The 18,992-nt window shown below is 34.7% G+C and overlaps 3 protein-coding genes across 6 annotated transcripts; all 3 read left to right on the forward strand.

Annotated features, from left to right (window-relative positions):
- Positions 1–602: 602 nt before the first annotated feature.
- LOC140044605 (uncharacterized) lies at positions 603–5,094 on the forward strand. Its single transcript, XM_072089182.1, has 2 exons — positions 603–2,442; positions 3,576–5,094. The coding sequence occupies exons 1-2, from the start codon at positions 1,034–1,036 to the stop codon at positions 3,664–3,666; spliced, it is 1,500 nt and encodes a 499-aa protein (XP_071945283.1). The 5' UTR covers positions 603–1,033; the 3' UTR covers positions 3,667–5,094.
- Positions 5,095–6,607: 1,513 nt separating this feature from the next.
- On the forward strand, positions 6,608–9,111 carry LOC140043411 (uncharacterized). The gene has a single exon (XM_072087917.1). It carries the CDS (start codon positions 6,750–6,752, stop codon positions 8,277–8,279), a length of 1,530 nt encoding a protein of 509 aa, XP_071944018.1. The 5' UTR covers positions 6,608–6,749; the 3' UTR covers positions 8,280–9,111.
- Positions 9,112–11,252: 2,141 nt separating this feature from the next.
- On the forward strand, positions 11,253–17,094 carry LOC140043412 (protein FAM43A-like). Of its 4 annotated transcripts, none has more exons than XM_072087919.1 (2): positions 11,253–11,601; positions 15,261–17,094. In XM_072087919.1, the coding sequence occupies exon 2, from the start codon at positions 15,333–15,335 to the stop codon at positions 16,185–16,187; it is 855 nt and encodes a 284-aa protein (XP_071944020.1). In that variant the 5' UTR covers positions 11,253–11,601; positions 15,261–15,332; the 3' UTR covers positions 16,188–17,094. The 4 variants fall into 4 exon arrangements, with proteins under 4 accessions (XP_071944020.1, XP_071944019.1, XP_071944021.1 ...); XM_072087918.1 differs by lacking the exon at positions 11,253–11,601 and adding an exon at positions 13,701–13,840; XM_072087920.1 differs by lacking the exon at positions 11,253–11,601 and adding an exon at positions 13,714–13,748.
- Positions 17,095–18,992: the final 1,898 nt, after the last annotated feature.

The following is an 18,992-nucleotide window of genomic DNA, read 5'->3' on the forward strand; positions in this document are numbered from 1 at the left end:
TTAACACACAACTGTGTGTACTGTACAATATTACAGTATGTTTCTATCACAGTTGGTGGAGTGTAATAGATGGATGGACTAAAATATAAAATTATCAAACTTGTTAAATTACTGAATAATTATCGCACACACAAAAAAAGTATTGTTCGTCGAATGTATAGCCTGATAAAAATGATGAGAGATTTGAACCTAAACAATTTTGTCTGAGGTCGAGCACCCTATCAATTAACCACACAAACCTATTCGTCACCTATGACCGAATTTGATTATTAATTAGTGTAGGGTTAACATATTAATGACAAGTTGTTTTTTATTTGTATTCCGTCCCCCATTCCAACTCAACCCCCCTCCTCCCCATACCTCCCCCCCCCCTCATACCTCCCCCCCCCCTCTTCCTATGTGTAAACTAACAAAATTGATACTGTCAAGGAATATCTCGTGATATAAAACAAAAGTGAAACAAATTGTGAAATTGTATTCATTGTTGGTCCATTTCGGTGTATTTTACATTTATTTTTAAATATTGTGTAACCCAGAGGCAGACAGACGTAAATACTTGGTTTTGTAATCTAAACGGTTAGGCCTTCTTTACCGGTAGCGTGTTTCATGATATTTATTGTGTTTACCTGTTTTTTCAAGAAACTTAATTCGGTTGAGATGTTCGTCAATAAAATGATTATGAAGCGGAAAGAAGGCGAATTAGCATAACAAAACCCTGCTTTCAATAGTGGGTGATTACCTTTCTCGACACTATTGCCCTTATTTTGTTATTTCAGCGAGAATATTAGGTCTATGTGTAGTTATTTCATGTCATACACTCGTTAGCTACCAATTGGTGTTTAGTTGTTTATTAAAGACGAGTACATTCAGTGTGTTTAAGACAACAGTTCTGTATTCTGCTGTAGCGTATTTGTACACAATATAACACCGTGTTCGATTGAGTTAAGCCGCTGGTTATTATTTAATTTGGAATATAGGCGCTAAGAGCTAGGCCTAGGACAACCGCACATTTTATTCTTGTTTCGCTTTTAAAATGCCTTTTCTACGGAGACTAAGTCGGACTAAAAGTGGAGAATATCAAGACCAAGAAGAACAACCAGATAAGTCTAAAGAAAAGGTAAAACGGAGAAGTTACAGTGGATCATTGCCAGTATCAAAGGAACTTGAGAAACAGCCTGGGAAGGAGCGTAAAGCGTCTGTGAAAGACAAGAAGAAATCGAAATCTGAACCTGCTGATAAATACCCTCTCTTCTATGTACATTACTTAGGACGTGTGCCAACGAAACTAGAGTACGGTCATGAGGCGATCGAAGGCCCGGTTGATCAGTTATGCCAACTCCGAGAAAAAGAAAAACTGCAAAAACTTGTTCTGACTTTCAATATGGATGGACTATTCTTCCGGGAGATTACAGGACCTTTTAATCGAATTAAAAAGGATGGTATGTTCATATACATTCCATTACATATGGTAACGTATGGTGTAGGCTCTGTAGCCCACCCTAATGTGTTCGCTTGTGTCACTAGAACGGCTTTCGACAAAGCGAGCAGTACTGCAGACATGTATATCGTTCATGCTTTTCTTTGTGATAAGCCGACAGTAGCACAAAAAATGACATACTGGCAGCTACAAGCATACATAGAGGCGTATGAAACGCTGAAGAGAAGGAAAGAATTGAGATTGCAGAGAAAACTTAGTAGGAATAGTCTGAAAGCAGACAGTACGTCCATCAAAACGTCGACTACAACGGTATCGGGATCGTCGCGGGAAGGAAGTGTCGGAAGTCGGGACAGTGGCAGACGAAAGTTACATGGATCTACCTTTGTTAATCCAAATATTCCAAAAGAGCATAAGTTGGATGACAGCAAGCCTTCAAGTAAAAAGAAAACGAATGGAAATGATTCTCCGATATATGCGCAGGTTAAAAAGACGACATCGAACTCAATGGCAGATGATGAACGAACAGGTGAATTTACGCAGTCGGACACTGAACGAAAAAGTGCAACATCAATTGGAAGCCGGACGTCAAAAGATTCTGCACTTGGAGATGAAATTACATGTGAACAGGCCAATGACACATCAAATGTCACATCAAATGTCACAAAAGAAAGCGACTCATCTATAAAAGCTACAACCTCAGTTGCGTCGTCTGTACCGGTCAATTCTACGACCTCTGATGCATCATTAACATCAGGCGCTACTGCAACCTCTGTCCCGTCTTCCGTACCCACCACCGATACGAGCGACGAAGGAGGGAAAAGTAACCCGTTTTTCATTGATGATAATTTTGATACAATTAGTGTTGTTACCATGCCGATTGATTCAGAGTCGGTTCCAAGAGATGAAGCTTTTGAAAAAAGAATCTCAGAACTAAACAAACTAATGCAGGTAGATGCCGAAGATCTGAAAGCTAAATTGATCAAGGACAATCCAACTCTTGTTAGGTAATACTCTTTTTCCATTACAGACATACGCACGTGCGTGTACGTACGTGTTTGATATTTTATTTATTATCGCATCATCATCATTCATCATTATTATCACCATTTAGCATCATTATTATCACCACCACCATCATCATCAGTATCATCATAATTCATCATCATTATCATCACCACAATCATTATCATCATTCATCATCATTATCATCGCGACTATCATCATTGTCATCACTATCAACATCATTATAATTATTTTCATCATTTACAGCATAATTATTATCATCAGCATCATTATTATCATCATCACCACCATTATCATCATCATTATCATTATTTATCATCATTATAATCACCACCATCATCATTCAGCATCATTATCATCACCACCATCATTCATCATCATCATCATAATTCATTATCATCACCACCATCATTTTCATTATCACCGCGACCATCATCATTGTCATCATTATCATCATTATCAGCATCATCATAATTATTTTCGTCATCATCAGCATAATTATTATCATCAGCATCATCATCATTATTATCATTATTCTGCTTGTATTAGCCACAGTATTATGATAATAATTATTTTTTTGAATATTTTAACCAAATCAATTAATTACAATCCATGTATAGGTTTACTATCATACTAGACTATACTAATTTCGCATAACAGACACCACCCAATTTACCTATGGCATTGACGTCATAGTATGCCTGATAGCCCTTTGGAATTCTACTTTTCATTTACTTGAAACTAATATTGGGTGGAGTAATGGAATTCGGCATTCAAAATGTTCCCGGTCTGTGCTTTGTGTTTTCTTTGGTTCAGTGAAAATAAATAAAATCGAATACGCTTGGAAACATTTTAGTGGAAACCAGACGAACCCATCTTGAAAGTTTGGTTCCCACTAGGACGTAACGCAAGGACGTAACGTAACGCAAAGTGATTTGACCAATCACAAGCGATAGATTATTCGAACAGTCGCGTGTGATTGGTCAATTCGCTTCGCATCCCAATTCAATCTGTTATCGAAACCAATTTGACCATAGTATACAATCTATATAATCGACCTACATTATATAATATTATTTGTAATATTTATTTTTATTATAACATTTTATTTAAGGCGTCTTTATTATGGCACAATCGATAGACACGGAGTGTTTCATCGGCAAGGCCTTAACATCGGAGCAGACGCAGACACTAGCTTCGCATAAAGGCTAATTTAGACGAGTCGTAACGAGTAATAGAAAAAACAGAATCTATGTTATTCCTTATGACCATTTACACACAACGCGGAGCAGATAGGTGGTTTCCGCTCAGGATAGATACAGAATCTGAGAATGTGAGACAAGCTGTGCGATTTTCCGCTTACCGTTTTCGCTCGTCTGTGTAAATTGGCCTTTACAGAAGACAGTAGTTTGGTTTGAAGACAAAGAAATCATCATTGACCGTAAAACGGATAATGTCACTGAAGAAATAATCATTGATAAAACCACCGAATGCTGTTATTTTTATTTATGTATAAGTTATAGGAGAGGAGGTGGATACATATTTATTATTTTTATAAATTTAGAGAGTACAGATAACAGGACAAGTTACGACACAAAATGTTTGCAACATCTGGTCAATCGTTTTTGGTATACGTCTTTCAGACTGAAAGGTTATATATACACTATGGTATTTTACCGTAACCTGATGATTCATTTGGTAAATCGATATCGATAATGATCGATTGATATTGCTTTTGATATACTGCACTTTATTTTCTTTTTTATCTTTTGCCACCACCTTCAATGTTTCATTACATATTTTCTACCTTTATTCATTATTTTCTGTTTTTCCTCATTGATATCATTCCATTAATACAAAGTATTTACTTCTTAACATTCTTTTTTTGTTAAATCCTCTATTTACAATAACTAATTGTATAATAATTAAAATAATTAACTACATACATCAAATGAAAGGTGTGTATATACAACAGATGGCCGTTACTTAACCTTAAATATATTGATTTATTGGTTAATCACATCGATTGATAACGTAACTGTATCGAATTTTAATATAATGCATTTCGGAAAAGCTAGGCTTAGTTGGTCTGATGTTTTGGGTTCAAAATCTTCACTCCCTCTCGTCGAAATTCCTTTCAATGCATCTTGAGATCAGAGATTTCCCCCTACTTGTTGATGGAAGTATTTAAGGATGTAACTAAATTGTGTAGACACAACAGCAATACAAACGAAAAAGAGGAATAAGATAGGCCCTATACCTTAATATGATGTAAATGATACTCGGTGAACAATATTACTAGTTTATACTGTATAGTGATTCTAGTTGATTGGAGGTGTACGAAGGTTAAATTGTAGTTAGTTTACTAATTATAGTAAATAGTTTATATCACGTCTTCCAAAATATGATTCAATATAATATATATGAAATACTCTTTTATACCGAGACCCTTTGGACATTTTGATGTACTTTCATTTGCAGGTAACAGGTCTACAAATAAATAAGAATACATACCTTATTTTTTAAATTAAAACGAAACAATAGCAAACCTGTTTTGAATTTCATTTCATAATTATATTTATTAATTTGTGTTTTATTTGGAAATAAGCATATACCGTAGTTGTATTTATACATATTTTTTTATACAGACCCTTAATACTCATTATTTTATTTACGTGTACATACGTAATATTATGCGAAAAATGAGAAGAAATGCAAAGTGCAAATCTGTGGATCTGGTAAGGAATGCGATTGTTTTCATTTCAAACAAAAATGAAACCGAGAATATTGTCACTTAGACAAGGAACCCTATTTGCGACATTCATTGTTATTGTCATATTACTGTTTCATTATTTGAGTTGCTTGTCACGTGATGATGGCTTCGATTTGATACGTAATCGATACGTGTGGAAATGTGCAAATTACGCGTTAAGATGTTTTCACAACCATTTCATCACAAACGCAAGCGTTAGGAACGCCTGTTAAGCTTGGTTCTCACTAGAACGTAACGCAAGGACGTAAACGCAACGCAAGCGTTTTAACCAATGACAAGCGAAGTTATAGACAGTTAGCAATCACCAGTGAATAAGCCATCGCTTGTGATTGGCCAATTCACTTGCGTTGCGTTACGTCCTTGTGTTGCGTCGCCAGTGGGAACCACGCTTTAGCGTTATCACGTATTGAGAAAGATAGAGTAAAGCTTGGTTCCCACTAGAACACAACGCAAGGACGTAAGCCGCAACGCAAGCGAATTGACCAATCACAAGCAACGGTTCGATAATCCATCGCTTGGATTGGTCAATTCGCTTGCGTTGCGGCTTACGTCCTTGCGTTGCGTTCTAGTGGGAACCAAGCTTAACATGTTCCTGGGATTGAGGGCACATAATCATAGCTTTCGGCGGGCTCAACGTGGTGTGAATCGGCTCAATTGTTTCGCCCACGTTGTCTTTACAAATATTGATAGAAGGCTTGGCTTAATCTTTCATTCCACAGACTATTATTGTTTTTTGTTGACAGATTGAAATACGATCCATTTTATGGTTTTGAGGAGGGGTGAATCAAATGTATTCAAAATCTATATCAAACTTGGGAGATGTAAAATATCTCCCTGATCAAACATAAGGTTATAGGCCAAATAATACAAAAGAAAGAAATATAACTTCTCTAAAAATAAATTGATCCTTCTAAAAATGCCTTTTCGTTTCTAATAATTACTGAGATGATCTATTCATGGAGGTAACATTGATATTTATATATTGAAGAGAGGCCTACGGAAATACATAATTTTTTTATCGTTTGATGGCGCTTCAACATAAATTATTTTCACCATGGAAACATATAAAGCGTCTTCATTATGTAAATAGGTACTGTAATTAGTAGTGTGTTGCATTATGTCATAAAATACGGAAGTCTTTTATCTGGCGCTTCATGATTTATCGAACGTTATTGCTGCTGTATGTTAGTTCTATGATATTGTATAAGGAAAGGTGGGGTGACCTTGAAACGCTGATGATCTAACTTGCGTGTGCAATAATACCGGTATTAGAAAATTGTAATAAATTATCGAGTCTTAGTCAGCATACGCCCAAGATGCTGTTTAAAACGGTGGTACCGTATGATATTTTGAAAATGTATACTTATTGAATACGGATGTCAAAATGACAGTGCCAGAAATGTATTATTGAACAGAAAGAATTGGCGGCACGGTTGATTGAATTTGGAGAATAGCATTGTAAGAGAAAACACAGTTTGTATTATTTTGCATAATCGTGTATTGTAGTGTATAGAGATGAACTCCAACCTAGGTAACAATACAATAGCGAGGAGAAATTCTCCGCTCAATGGGCAGGTTGAAAAACGCCAGCCTAACCTGCGTCACACTAGTGGTAGTAAAATATTAGCTCCGTCCATGTACATCATGGCGTCGAAAATACTTAAAAAGAAGAGTAAAAATGATCCGAAATCGGACATGTTTGCTGTCAAAGCAGATGACACGTGTCCTATATTTGACGTGCAGTATCTAGGGAAGATGCCTGCGAGAGGTGAGTTTGGAAGGGAGTTTATAGCCGAACCTGTCGAGTCGTTACTTAAATTGAAAGACCGTAGCAGGATATCTAATAGCAAGTTGACAATATCAGAACGAGGATTCCACTTCCTGGATCATAACGGCCCATTTGGAAAGGAAAAACACGTTGTTATACCAATACATCATATATGCTATGGTGTTGTTGATGATCAAAATCCTAAAGTGTTTGCTATTATTTCGAAAACGGACTCGACCGCCGAAGGCTCCTTGTACGAATGCCATGCGTACCTGTGCCCTCGGAGAAGAGTAGCTAGCGAAATTACTAAATGGTTATTGCGGACATTTCTTCAGGTTTTTGATAAATTACAACAAAGGCGTCGAATGCGTTTAGAAAGGAAGGCGAAAAAGGAACAAAAAATGTTAGCTAAAGCGATTGGACTTCCCGAGGGAAGACCAAGCTTCGCGCCAAGCGAAGCGTCTAGTCCGCAATCGCCGTCAATTTCTACGGCGTCGTCGGCATTCTCCTTTGAGGAGACAACCTTTTCAGTTTTTTTAGAAGGAAAGAAAAATCACGGAGCTGCAATTCGAATTGGGAGGCAACGTCCAGCAAGTATGCAACTAGGAACTATCAATCGAGAAGGTACCCAGTTGTTAAACAGATCTACGACTTGGAATGGGGCGCATTCAAGGCCACATTCCTCCTCTGTGCCTAATACTCTAAATCCACAAGATCTTCAGCAGGTAGGAAGCGGGGTGTACCACCCAGCCCCTGATTATTATACCACACCACCGCCTACTCGTTCTAAGACCTATGCAACTGAAAGACCGCACCAAAGTCACAAAACAACACCTTCGCAGCCGGTAAACTCTCGTTTAAAACCGCCTAAGCATAATCAAAGACAGTATCTTAAGAAACCATCAAAACGTAACCGACATGCTTATACCACGTCTACGGGTAGTAGCTCAGACAGTCGCCAAAGCGATTCGTTCTCTAGCCCGGTACAAGACGAATCCGATTTCTTCTTTATTGACATGCTACAGGAACATGTTACATCTATGGACCTTCAATCAATAAGTGAGCACGAATCTGTTACGACTTATGGCAGCAGTGGTACACAAATTAACCCTCTGAAACAAGAGGTACGAATGGAGGACGTTGAGCGTAGAATACGCGATTGGTTACTAGGAGATAAAGAGGAGAGTAGTCCTGAAGAAACTAGCTCCTCTTATTCCGGCTCATCGGCGTTTCAGCCAAATAGACCTCGTTCGAATGGTGAATTCAGATACTTCTAACAATATTTAACAATATGGAATACTTAAAGCATTGAAAGGTCTACACTACACTTTATACTAATTATCTGTGGCCGTTTCGGGATTTTTAAAAATAGTTTGCCCATGGCTTAAAAATTGAAATTAGATTTGTTGAAATTTAAGAGGGATAATGAAATTGTAATTAGATGTTTTGCCCTACTTTGACGTAATTTGTACTTTATACTAAGTACATTTGAGAATACTTTCGAAAAATATATACTGTGATTTCGTAAAAAAAAGCCTCTTTCAAAGCAAAGAGAGTGCTGTTAACTTGGTCTGCACGTAACTAGAACCAATATTAATTTAACTTATGAACGAAACCACAAAGTGCGATAAAATTATATTGATTTGACGAAACCATTTGGTCATAGACAAACACACGTTCTCGTTTCCTTACGTGAACCATTCACAAACATGTTTACAAAAGTCCATTAGATTGAAATCAATTTACGCACAGTAAGCCTGTGCACATTTTGTATACAATATATTTTTACATAGATAACAATTTCTGCCAGAAACAAACAAATTGAGATACATTTTAGCTTATACTAAGTAAAAGTTATTAATTGCTTAATATTTGTAAATAATAGATATATTTTTATATAATGGTATTCGAAAAACAAGAGGTTTCACAGTACTTATCTGTTTAGAGGTGGTTCGAAATTGGAAAGTCGAAAAGACCCCTTTAACATGTTTTCTAAAACAAGCTTTGCGATTGCCGAACTCTGAACAAATCACTTAATGTAAAAACGCTTAATATGTATACAGTACTTATTTAATGAACTGAGCCTAATAAAAAAAAATGGGGAACAATTATTTTGAGTAAAGTATATTTGTTGCACCTTAATCGTCATTATTTGTTTCATTAGTAGCATTTTTCAACGAGAAAAAAGTTTGACATGCGCGTTGCATAAAAATTGTACCAAATGTTAGCCTCTGTTCAGGATGGCAATAAAGTCTATGATCTGTTGGAATAACACCTAAAATCCGTGAAGAAAAATAAAAACTAAATAAATATGTGACATTGCAAAACAAATAAATATTGTTTTCGTAATTGACATCGATGGTGATCACTATTTAACAAACACTATAGGCAATTTTCCACATGACAAGTTACGAGAATAATTTCCAGACAAATAGTTTTGGGTTTCTTTAATACCGTATTGTGTTTGTGAATGCTTTTGTGGTCTTTTTCTGTGGTATTACTTCTTGATTTGACCTCGATTCGGTGGAAAGACACGGTTATTAACAGACTGTCCCATTTTATTTTTACGACGATAAACTATGCAGATACTTTATATCATATTAGACTTAATAGCATAGAAATATATCAAATCGTTAAATAACTTCACTTCACAAGTTCATATTGTGCGCGCAAACCAATCTATATACCTTTTTAATAGCAATTACATTGTTTGAACGATTTTTGGTCGTTATGCCTTGAGGAAAAATGGCCGTATTTTGTACCATTCTTTGTACCACCCTGGGATTATGTATATATGTACCAGGGACAACTCCCTGTATGTACCTTTCTCTTTGTACTGTCAGTAATTCGCAACTAAATTCTGGTAGAGGGCGGACTATTCGTCTCGTTTGATTTCACATTTTCTATCCAAAACTTCTGAAAATCCTCTTTATATTTACCACGAGTAAAACTTGAACCCGAGCTGTTCTCTTTGAGTAAGATAAAGTCACTATGTCCAGAGATACACTACTTATTGTAATATCTTGACTTAACTTTTGTTTTAAGCCGATATTTGCAAGATTCAGTGACATTTCACAATTCAATTTTAAGCTAATGGTAATTGAGAGGATTATTGAACAGTAACAATGTGTAAGTCTATAGCTTCATGCAGTATCAGTAGCAGTCTAACCGCTAAACAAATTGCGTAATATGAATAACTTACGTCTTATGTGGTGGAAAGTTACTTAATAGCTAAACCAAACAAAATGGTAGATTGGAAATACTTTGTTGTGCAGTAAAGTATTTCCTACAGTAGCAAACTTTACCGAATTTGTTTCAGACTTCCCAAATTAAGTTTATCAGAAGTGTAAACTTACTTTCTATATAGTTTGCCAAAGTTTGTCATCAGTGGTCTACGGTTGAAACTTGGAAAACCATTTTTTTTTTGGACAAACTCGGAGTTTGAAAGCAAAGGTTTGACGCCGAGACACAGAATTGTTTTATTTGTCAAGAATGAGTGCTACTATAGTTTTTTCCAAGTTTTGATATTATAAGTGATTAAACTTAAAATATTACATTTGGGTAAACGTAAGTTTATAACATAATTTTTTAAATTAAACTTTTTCATGAGAAAATGTAATTTAGAGCAAAACATACCTAAATTGTCTGTCAAACAATGTTTTTTTGGTTATAATTACTGCAACCGTTTCTGTTGCCTTATTTTAAGTGAAATAATTTTTTTTTCTACAGAAGTGAATAACTTTTAAAAAGTGAAAAACTGCAAAATGACCTATTCAAAATCTGATTTTATTAATCTTTAAGGGGTTTTCTCTTTAATGTTTACCTTACCATGTGTAATATAAAAATAGTTAAACTATGATTATTATCTTTGAAACATTGAATAACGTATTCCATTGGAGATGCACCTCCAATTACCACCTTTAATTATCAATGTGATTTTTTTTTCTGTACTCGAAAGTAAAGTATCATGAATCATGGAGAAATAATTATTTATGCTTTAAAGTAAAATACTTGTTTTGATTGTTACACATTATTTGCCAACACTGTTATGATCTCAACAAGCTCCGTGATCTGAACATTGTTGGAATTGTTAAATATGTGATATAATAATATTACAATTCTGAAACTATGAATATTTTGATGGTTCAAGATCATCATAATCATTGTCAGTCATATTCGATTCGATCGACTTAGTCACCATGAAATTCACACCGCAAGCAGATGACAATACCAATTACAGGAAGGAACATGGTGTACATTTGATAATTAGTTGCCAGCGATTCAATGTCCTGGTCTAGTATCTATTTTGCACCTCACTGACTTTTTTCAAACGGGTGGCTGATTGAAGAAATTCATAGCAACGCAAAATCTATTTTCTACAGGTGAATGCGCAAAGGCTTAACAACAGTATTACGTCACTCCGTACTAAATTTCTTTGCTTTATTCAAGTCGAGGATTTTGTACTTTTAAACTCGTTTCAGTCCACGGGTCACAGACAATGCCAAGTGTTTTCTCCGGCTCTACATAAAGTAATAACAATGAAAGGTACGCCCAAAACTAAATCGTCAGTTTTTTGTGAAATTTTGCACGAATATTAAGGTAACTATTGGTTATTAGAAGCTTTAAATTAGGTATAATCTTAGACTTTAGAGATAAATGGTAGCTGTCGTAGTATAGTAGATAACACGTATACTTTGTATAATATTAAGTTGAATGATCTTTCGTACAATGCTAATTAGGGCCTACGTTGTGTTTAAGGTAGGCCGAAGAATCATGAATTGCATCGGTCCATTGGTGTATTGTAGCAGCTATTTTCCCATGCTTTTGTTGATGTTCAACGTTGTAGTTTATTTCAATTAAGGTAACAAATGTATGTATATCTAACATAATAGTACTCAGTTATGTGTGTTGACAGTTCTTTACTGTAAGCAAATACTTCCAACAATACGAGACAATACGTACCAAAATGTTCACATGACCCATTTTATTTCAGAAGTTTGTGTAAATATATTGTACAGATTTGTGTTTATACTTCTTTATTCTTCTATATTTACATACTTATTTCATTCACTTTTTTGAACTGGTCTTTCATCTTCTTTAGTATCAATAGAGAGAGTATCATATCATAAACAGATTGATTGATGCTATATATTTAGGTAGGTTAGGTTGGTGTATCTAGGCCTGGGTGATAATCGGATCTAATGTGATCCTCACCTGTATTCTTTTTTGTGTAAGCGTGGTTCCCACTAGCGACGCAACGCAAGGACGTAACGCAACGCAAGTGAATTGAACCAGCGATGGCTTATTCGCTTGTGATTGCTAACTGTCTATAACTTCGCTTGTCATTGGTTAAAACGCTTGCGTTCTAGTGGGAACCAAGCTTAGCGATCAGTGTCAGATCAACGGCGTTTTTCATGGAAGGCATTTCACTAGAGTTCATTTAGCTATAGGTCATCATTTCTTAGCAAAATCAATTCAATCACCTTTGTGATTTTCCGTTAATTTATTCTTACTACAGTACAGTATATATGTACTGCATTTGGTATAACCATAATTAAATATAGACAAAAACGCTGGTAGCTGTTATTACGTTTCCTATTAAAAATGGAAATATTAATTTTGCAGTGATAAATTAATGCATATATAAAACACTATTAATTGTCTTTCACGCTCACCAGCTAGTAAAGTATTTTGTGAATATTGTCATGTCGCAATGTTCGGTCTTTTTGTGTGTTTTTTTTATCACTATTATAAGTGGCCATGACCTGAACAAAAAAATATAATTACAAAAATTTAGTATAGTTACTGTTAGAAATGATGAACTAATTTTTAACAAGTACCATGGTTCTATTTTTCATTTTTTTCGTAACCCCTCCTCGAAACCCCAATGATGTCACTACCATTGAGAGGATTTAAATTTTAAAAAAGGGGGAATCCCCGTTAGCTAATATTGTTTTTAGTTTACGCTCTATGTTGTTCCAAAGATTTGTCATGCCTGAAAGTTTCTTCACAGAGCATAGAGAATTCAGAGAGTAAAGTAAAGAAAGTCTATGTTTCTAAATCGTTTTGGTCATGGTTGTATGTAGTTATTTCTTTATTATATCATTTTCTTTCTTGGCTCAGCTAAGATGAAATGATATCTGAGATGTAAGTTTTATCCATAAACACTTCATTGTAGATTATCAATTAACTTCTTTGGCCAACCGATAAATTGGGTTCGACCTTTTATAACTGACGTTGTTTAGAAGAATATATCTTAGACGTAGTCTTATCCATGATGTTGCTGAACCAGCTAATCATCCATTGCATCTAAGACAATTGCCGTCGAGATAGATATATCGTAGGATGCTCTTTGGACGTTGCCGCCGGCAAGATAGGAGACTCAATACTTTATTATTTGTCAATTACAGTATATTGATTTTGAAATAGAACCATATCGACATGGCTATTAGTCTTAAAATGTTTTGTAGTATTTTTCAGAATTAAATATTTATTTTCTAAATCTGTCCTCGTAATAATAAATACTACCACATTAGTATGACACATCCATTATTTCCAGAGTGTTTGTTTTAGTACACCCAAAATGCACATCTGTTTCGTCAAATGATGATCCAACCTATTGACAATAGCTTAATGAACCGATTAAACAATGTATTGCAATATTGTGTTTATGAATCGTAGCTTTTCAGTTTAGTGATGTTTTGATGGTTTGTGCTTAACAACTCCAGCGAATCCCTTTTGTGTAGGTACAGTAAGGTGATATGTCCTGTTGCAATATTGTTGTTTATTATGTATTTAGGCTGTGTATAGGGTCTGTACAAGATGGCATTTTGAACCGGTAAGTGTGAGATAGGCTGATGTTTTGTTAATTGGAAGTTTAGGCCTAGAAATCGAGTTTAGTGTAGGCCTACAACGTTTTGTATAATGATGCGTCGTAATGTGGTTTATTCGTTTGCTTATGCCGTGACTCTGTAATGTATAGAGATAACCAAATATGCCTAAAACTAGGGAGATGTTATCAAGTAGGCCTAGTTAAAACTACCTCAATAGTATTTATAGCTAGTGATAGTAAGATTATCTCGAAAGTAGTCCTATGGGGGAGAACATGGCCTTTCTGAAATTGTGATTGTACCCAACTCTGATATTTCGTTACTACCCGTTACACATTTGGACGGTGACACCAGTTACCAAACATTGTTTGATTCAAACATGATAGACGTATTGGATATTAATACGTTACAGTATTTTGATTTGCACATTAGAAACGTGTTAGCAATAGCCTTGAATCATAATGAAAACATCTAGTGTCAGGCAGTGCGATTAATAACACGAGTAATGGATTCGATATTGAATATCTATGTGTAGTCCGACTCAATTATGAGCATATTGCTAACAATCTCACTCAGTCTTGGTCGTGTAGGGAAAACATCGTGTCAGACAATTCTGTTATTGTTAACCGATTCTCGGTACTGTATCTATAGGGAATTCCGTAATATGTAACATAAGTATCACAGGTGACGCATGTATCATAGGACATTAACATAATACAAAGTAACATGTGATACATATGTGACGCTGTATTACAATTTGCATGATAATAGACATGTAATGCCATATTATGGAGATACAGTAAGTACATAAAGATAATCTGGCATGGAATTGTGCTCACTCGCAAACGTTTCTTTCTCATAACCAGTAGGCTGTTTTTTGTTTGTTTTGTATTCTAAATGTTTTTAGAATGTTTTAGGTTTTAGCTTGTATTCGGATATTTTACAAAAACATTGAACTGTGTCAGTATGTGAGGATGTGTCGGAATCAATGTTACATCGTACATAATTATAAACCTATAGGCAGGTCTTCCTTTGTCCTTATGTGTGAACACGCACTAGCAAACAGGTGTCTCGCATTCTCGTTGTAGGCCAGAGAATTGATTTTTTAATATTGTACATGAGTCAACTTCATATCGTAGATTAACACCTATTAGTCAATTGTAAACAATGAACCTTTGGAAATGATGGAACAATTAATATATCGTAAAAAATATCTCCTAATAATGATTCACGAATGATAATATGCAATAAATTATTATCATTGAGTAAAAGCTAAAATCAGTTTTTCTAACTCAATTGTTGGCCTACTAAGTCTACTGTAGAATCCAAGCAATCAATCCAATATAGAACTTGAACTCATTTATTGAAAGTATAATTATAAGAAATAAACTGTTTTCAAACTACCCTCAATTTGTTGTATTTTTACAGGAATTGCATGCAGTCGTTAGTTATGGTAACAGTATAACTAAAATCTGGCAGTGAGTTTATAAACACGTTAAAATGGCATTTTCGAGGAAAAAATCCGCTCAATTTGACCTCACCGAGGAGCCTCCATCGTTTGAGGTATGCTACCTTGGTAGAATGATTACGCGGGTTAAAATGGGACGAGAATGCACCAAAGACATCGTGCGGACATTGTACAATAAAGCGCGCGGCAGACATGATTTACAACGCGTACACGTGACTATATCAACCAAAGGTATGCGAGTATCTGAATCACCAGCCATTGCTGCAAATAGACAAACCTTTATACCGATTTATACAGTAACGTATGGTTCTGCTGATAAAGTGTACCAACGTGTATTTTCTTTTATAACGACTGTACAAAGAGATAACAATGAGGAGTCAACCTTTGTGTGTCATGCGTTCTTGTGTAGAGACACCTCAATGGCAAAGACAATGGTGATGCATCTCTTAAGTGCCTTCAAATGTGCTTTTGGAGATTGGAAAAAATATGCCAATAGGCAAAAGATCAAAGATCGGTTAGAAGCTGGACCAAGTATTTCTAACGGAGTTGTTCCAGATAATGTAAATGGATCATCAACGAGTACTTCTGCAGATTTGACAGACAATCCGTTGGAGATTATGTTGCCGCCTAAAGACCAATCGACCAGAGTTGAAAAGGTTGCTCAGTGGATGGAAAGATGGTTGCATTTAAGTGTGCCACAAGACTCTCAATATGTTGGTATTCTTTTTCCAGATGATGAAGAGGAATTTAATCGAGAGTTTGAAGAATTTTCTAGAAGAAACGGAACATCTTCTTTAGATAGACGTAATAGTCGAGAAGAGACATTGTCGCAATCTGTCTTTCCAAAAAAGGAAGTACGAAGAAAGAAAAGTATTACTACTAGCTAACCAAAATGATCATGTATTTCCAACTTTAAATGCAGAGTTTTTATAATGTCTACAGGTCTTCGAAAGGAATTGAAGGCACTTGTTATAACTTCTGTTATAACTTCTGTCTTATATCCGTCTTCCATTTCCAAGCCAAAAATACATGTTCATAAAACGTGATATACACGTTCTTCAATGTAATGTTCTGAATTTAAAGCTCTGTCTACACTATCAAACTCTATATGACACAAAATGTGATGTGCCCATATATGGACAGGATGATGTCATATCACTACCATATTTGGGCATATCACTACATATTTGGGCACAGCACACGTTTTTGGTCAAACTAAGTTTGATAGTGTAGACAGAGCTTAACGAATATTCAAAATACTATTTTCGCTACTGTATCTATTTCCGAAGTATCATAGGAAGAATATTTTTATCACATGTGTGTAGTAGTCACGTAAACCCTTTAACCTAACCTTCATGATACAGGCACCACATGTGATATAAATGAGATGTTGTATTACCAAATATTCTTATGATACTTCGAAAATAGATAGTATATGAAGATAGCACTGGGAATCGGGTAATTTTATCGCAAGACACTATTGTCCATTCAAAGCTTTTAAAAATTCAACACATTGAATTTTATATATAGTTTTTCATTGACTAAGATATGATACAAAATAAAACATACAATATAAAGTTTAATAAGTTATTCTGAAAATCATTGTTGAGTTTTGAATCCGAAAGCTGCAAGAAACGAAATAGAATCAATGATTTTAACAATATTTCTAGCCTATTTTTTACGAATAGAATTGTTAATGTTATTATATTATTCAGTTCATGCAATATTATTATTACCGTACGATATACAGACAACGCTGGTAATATTTATATATGTAAAGTACAGCGTATTATGTAATTTATGTTATGACAATAAACATTAAACAAAGATTTGTACCGTTTTGGTCATATTATGTGTTTCCACTATCTTCATTCCTGTGTCATTAATTATCATCGTCAACATTTGTATTCATTTATTCAACATTACTTTAATTAATCATTTCATCTCGCCCAAATTGGTTTTAACAAGTTATAATATATTCCATCATCCTTGTTTTAAATTAATGAATCATAATCAGGCATTGATATTCCTAATCATTACTGTATTTTTCGTCCGAATTTCATATACAGTCTAGTACTGTAGCGCCACCATTTTGAGATTTTTCATTTTTATCAACTTTCATTTTTGTCTTCTAATGTTGAATAGCGCCACCAAATGATTTCAGATTCCTTCAGCAACCATTTCACCACCAACCGTTTAATTATCGATTACTCTACGTGTACGTTTTACTAAGGCAATCTAAGGACACTGAGCTCGCCTTTCCAAGATGACTTGTAACAGTCCTTTGATCTTATGTCTGGTTGCGACAAATACTAACAGTACACTGTACTATGTGCATATTCTCCGCGACTCGCCGTGTCTGCTAAGGGGCGTGGAACTGATCGTGTCGCAGTCACAAATACACCCTTTGATCTCCGAAGCTCAGCATCCTTTTGTTAGATTGCCTTGGTTTTATCATGAATTGGTTTTGCGACGCATGGTTCTAATTTTGTTCACAAACTATCGCTTGTAAAATGTTGTGTTGCAATTTTGGAATTTGTTCTTTTGTCGACAAAACGAAAAAATGTGTCGATATGCCTACAATACAACTGCGCCCCGTATTAGTTACTATCGGACAGTTGGTAATATTAGTAGATTATTGATTTCTGCCCTTACTTATTGATTGATGAGATACGTAAATATAATACATAATATCAAAACACACATCAGTTTTAGATTCCAATGATATATATATATTTTATACGGGAAATCATTTTTCGAAACAAACGCTTTTCCAGAAACCATCCTTTCTCAGCTCATAATGAGATGTTTGTCGAGTTTGAATTGTATTTTGTTGAAAAACCTTTGCAATTATTATTCAAGAGATTTTCATATATTTAATGAAATTGATATTTAAATGGGGTTAATTTTTTTTTTATAATAAGCATGTGCTTCTTGAATTATTTTCCCCTTTTCTTTGTTTGTTTAAATCAGTTATTTTTATTTTGTCATTTTGAAATGTCATCGCTCAAAGAAAATAAAAGAAGTTGTCATTGTCATTGAATTATGTACAATGGAAGAAACTTAAGGCCCATTCACACTAGGACGATAACGATCGACGATAATAGACAATAATTTGCATTTTTCATACATAAAATAAAAGAAATATAAACCTTCATTCTAGAACTATAGAATAACCATCTATGCTTCCTTTGATAAAAATTATATTTTCACACGTCCAATCAAATGACGTCATGATTAGTAAGAGCAATAATATCGTGACAATACAATGATTTTATTGTTTTTATGTATCATGACGTCATTTGATTGGAATTTTAAAAATATTATTTTTATCAAAGACAGCATAAATGATTATCCTATAGTCCTAGAACGAAACCCTTTCTAATTTCTTGTGTTTTATGTTAAAAAAATGCATGCTTATATATTTATCGTCGATCGTTATCGTCCTAGTGTGAATGGGCCTTTATTCTGAAATAAAACATTTGGTCATAATTTTGCTTTTTACATTAATATTCAACATAAACATCTGTTATGTTATTGCTACATACATAGAGCGGGTAACAATACATTTTATAATATTAACGGTATACCCATTATAATATTACTGCTATTAATATTTATAATATCAATGCAGTGCTGTTAAATGTGATGAAACATTATTATTTGCGGGATTCTATAGTGCTATTATGGGT

This window comes from Antedon mediterranea, chromosome 3 (genome assembly GCF_964355755.1).
Source record: "Antedon mediterranea chromosome 3, ecAntMedi1.1, whole genome shotgun sequence".
Classification (NCBI taxonomy): domain Eukaryota; kingdom Metazoa; phylum Echinodermata; class Crinoidea; order Comatulida; family Antedonidae; genus Antedon; species Antedon mediterranea.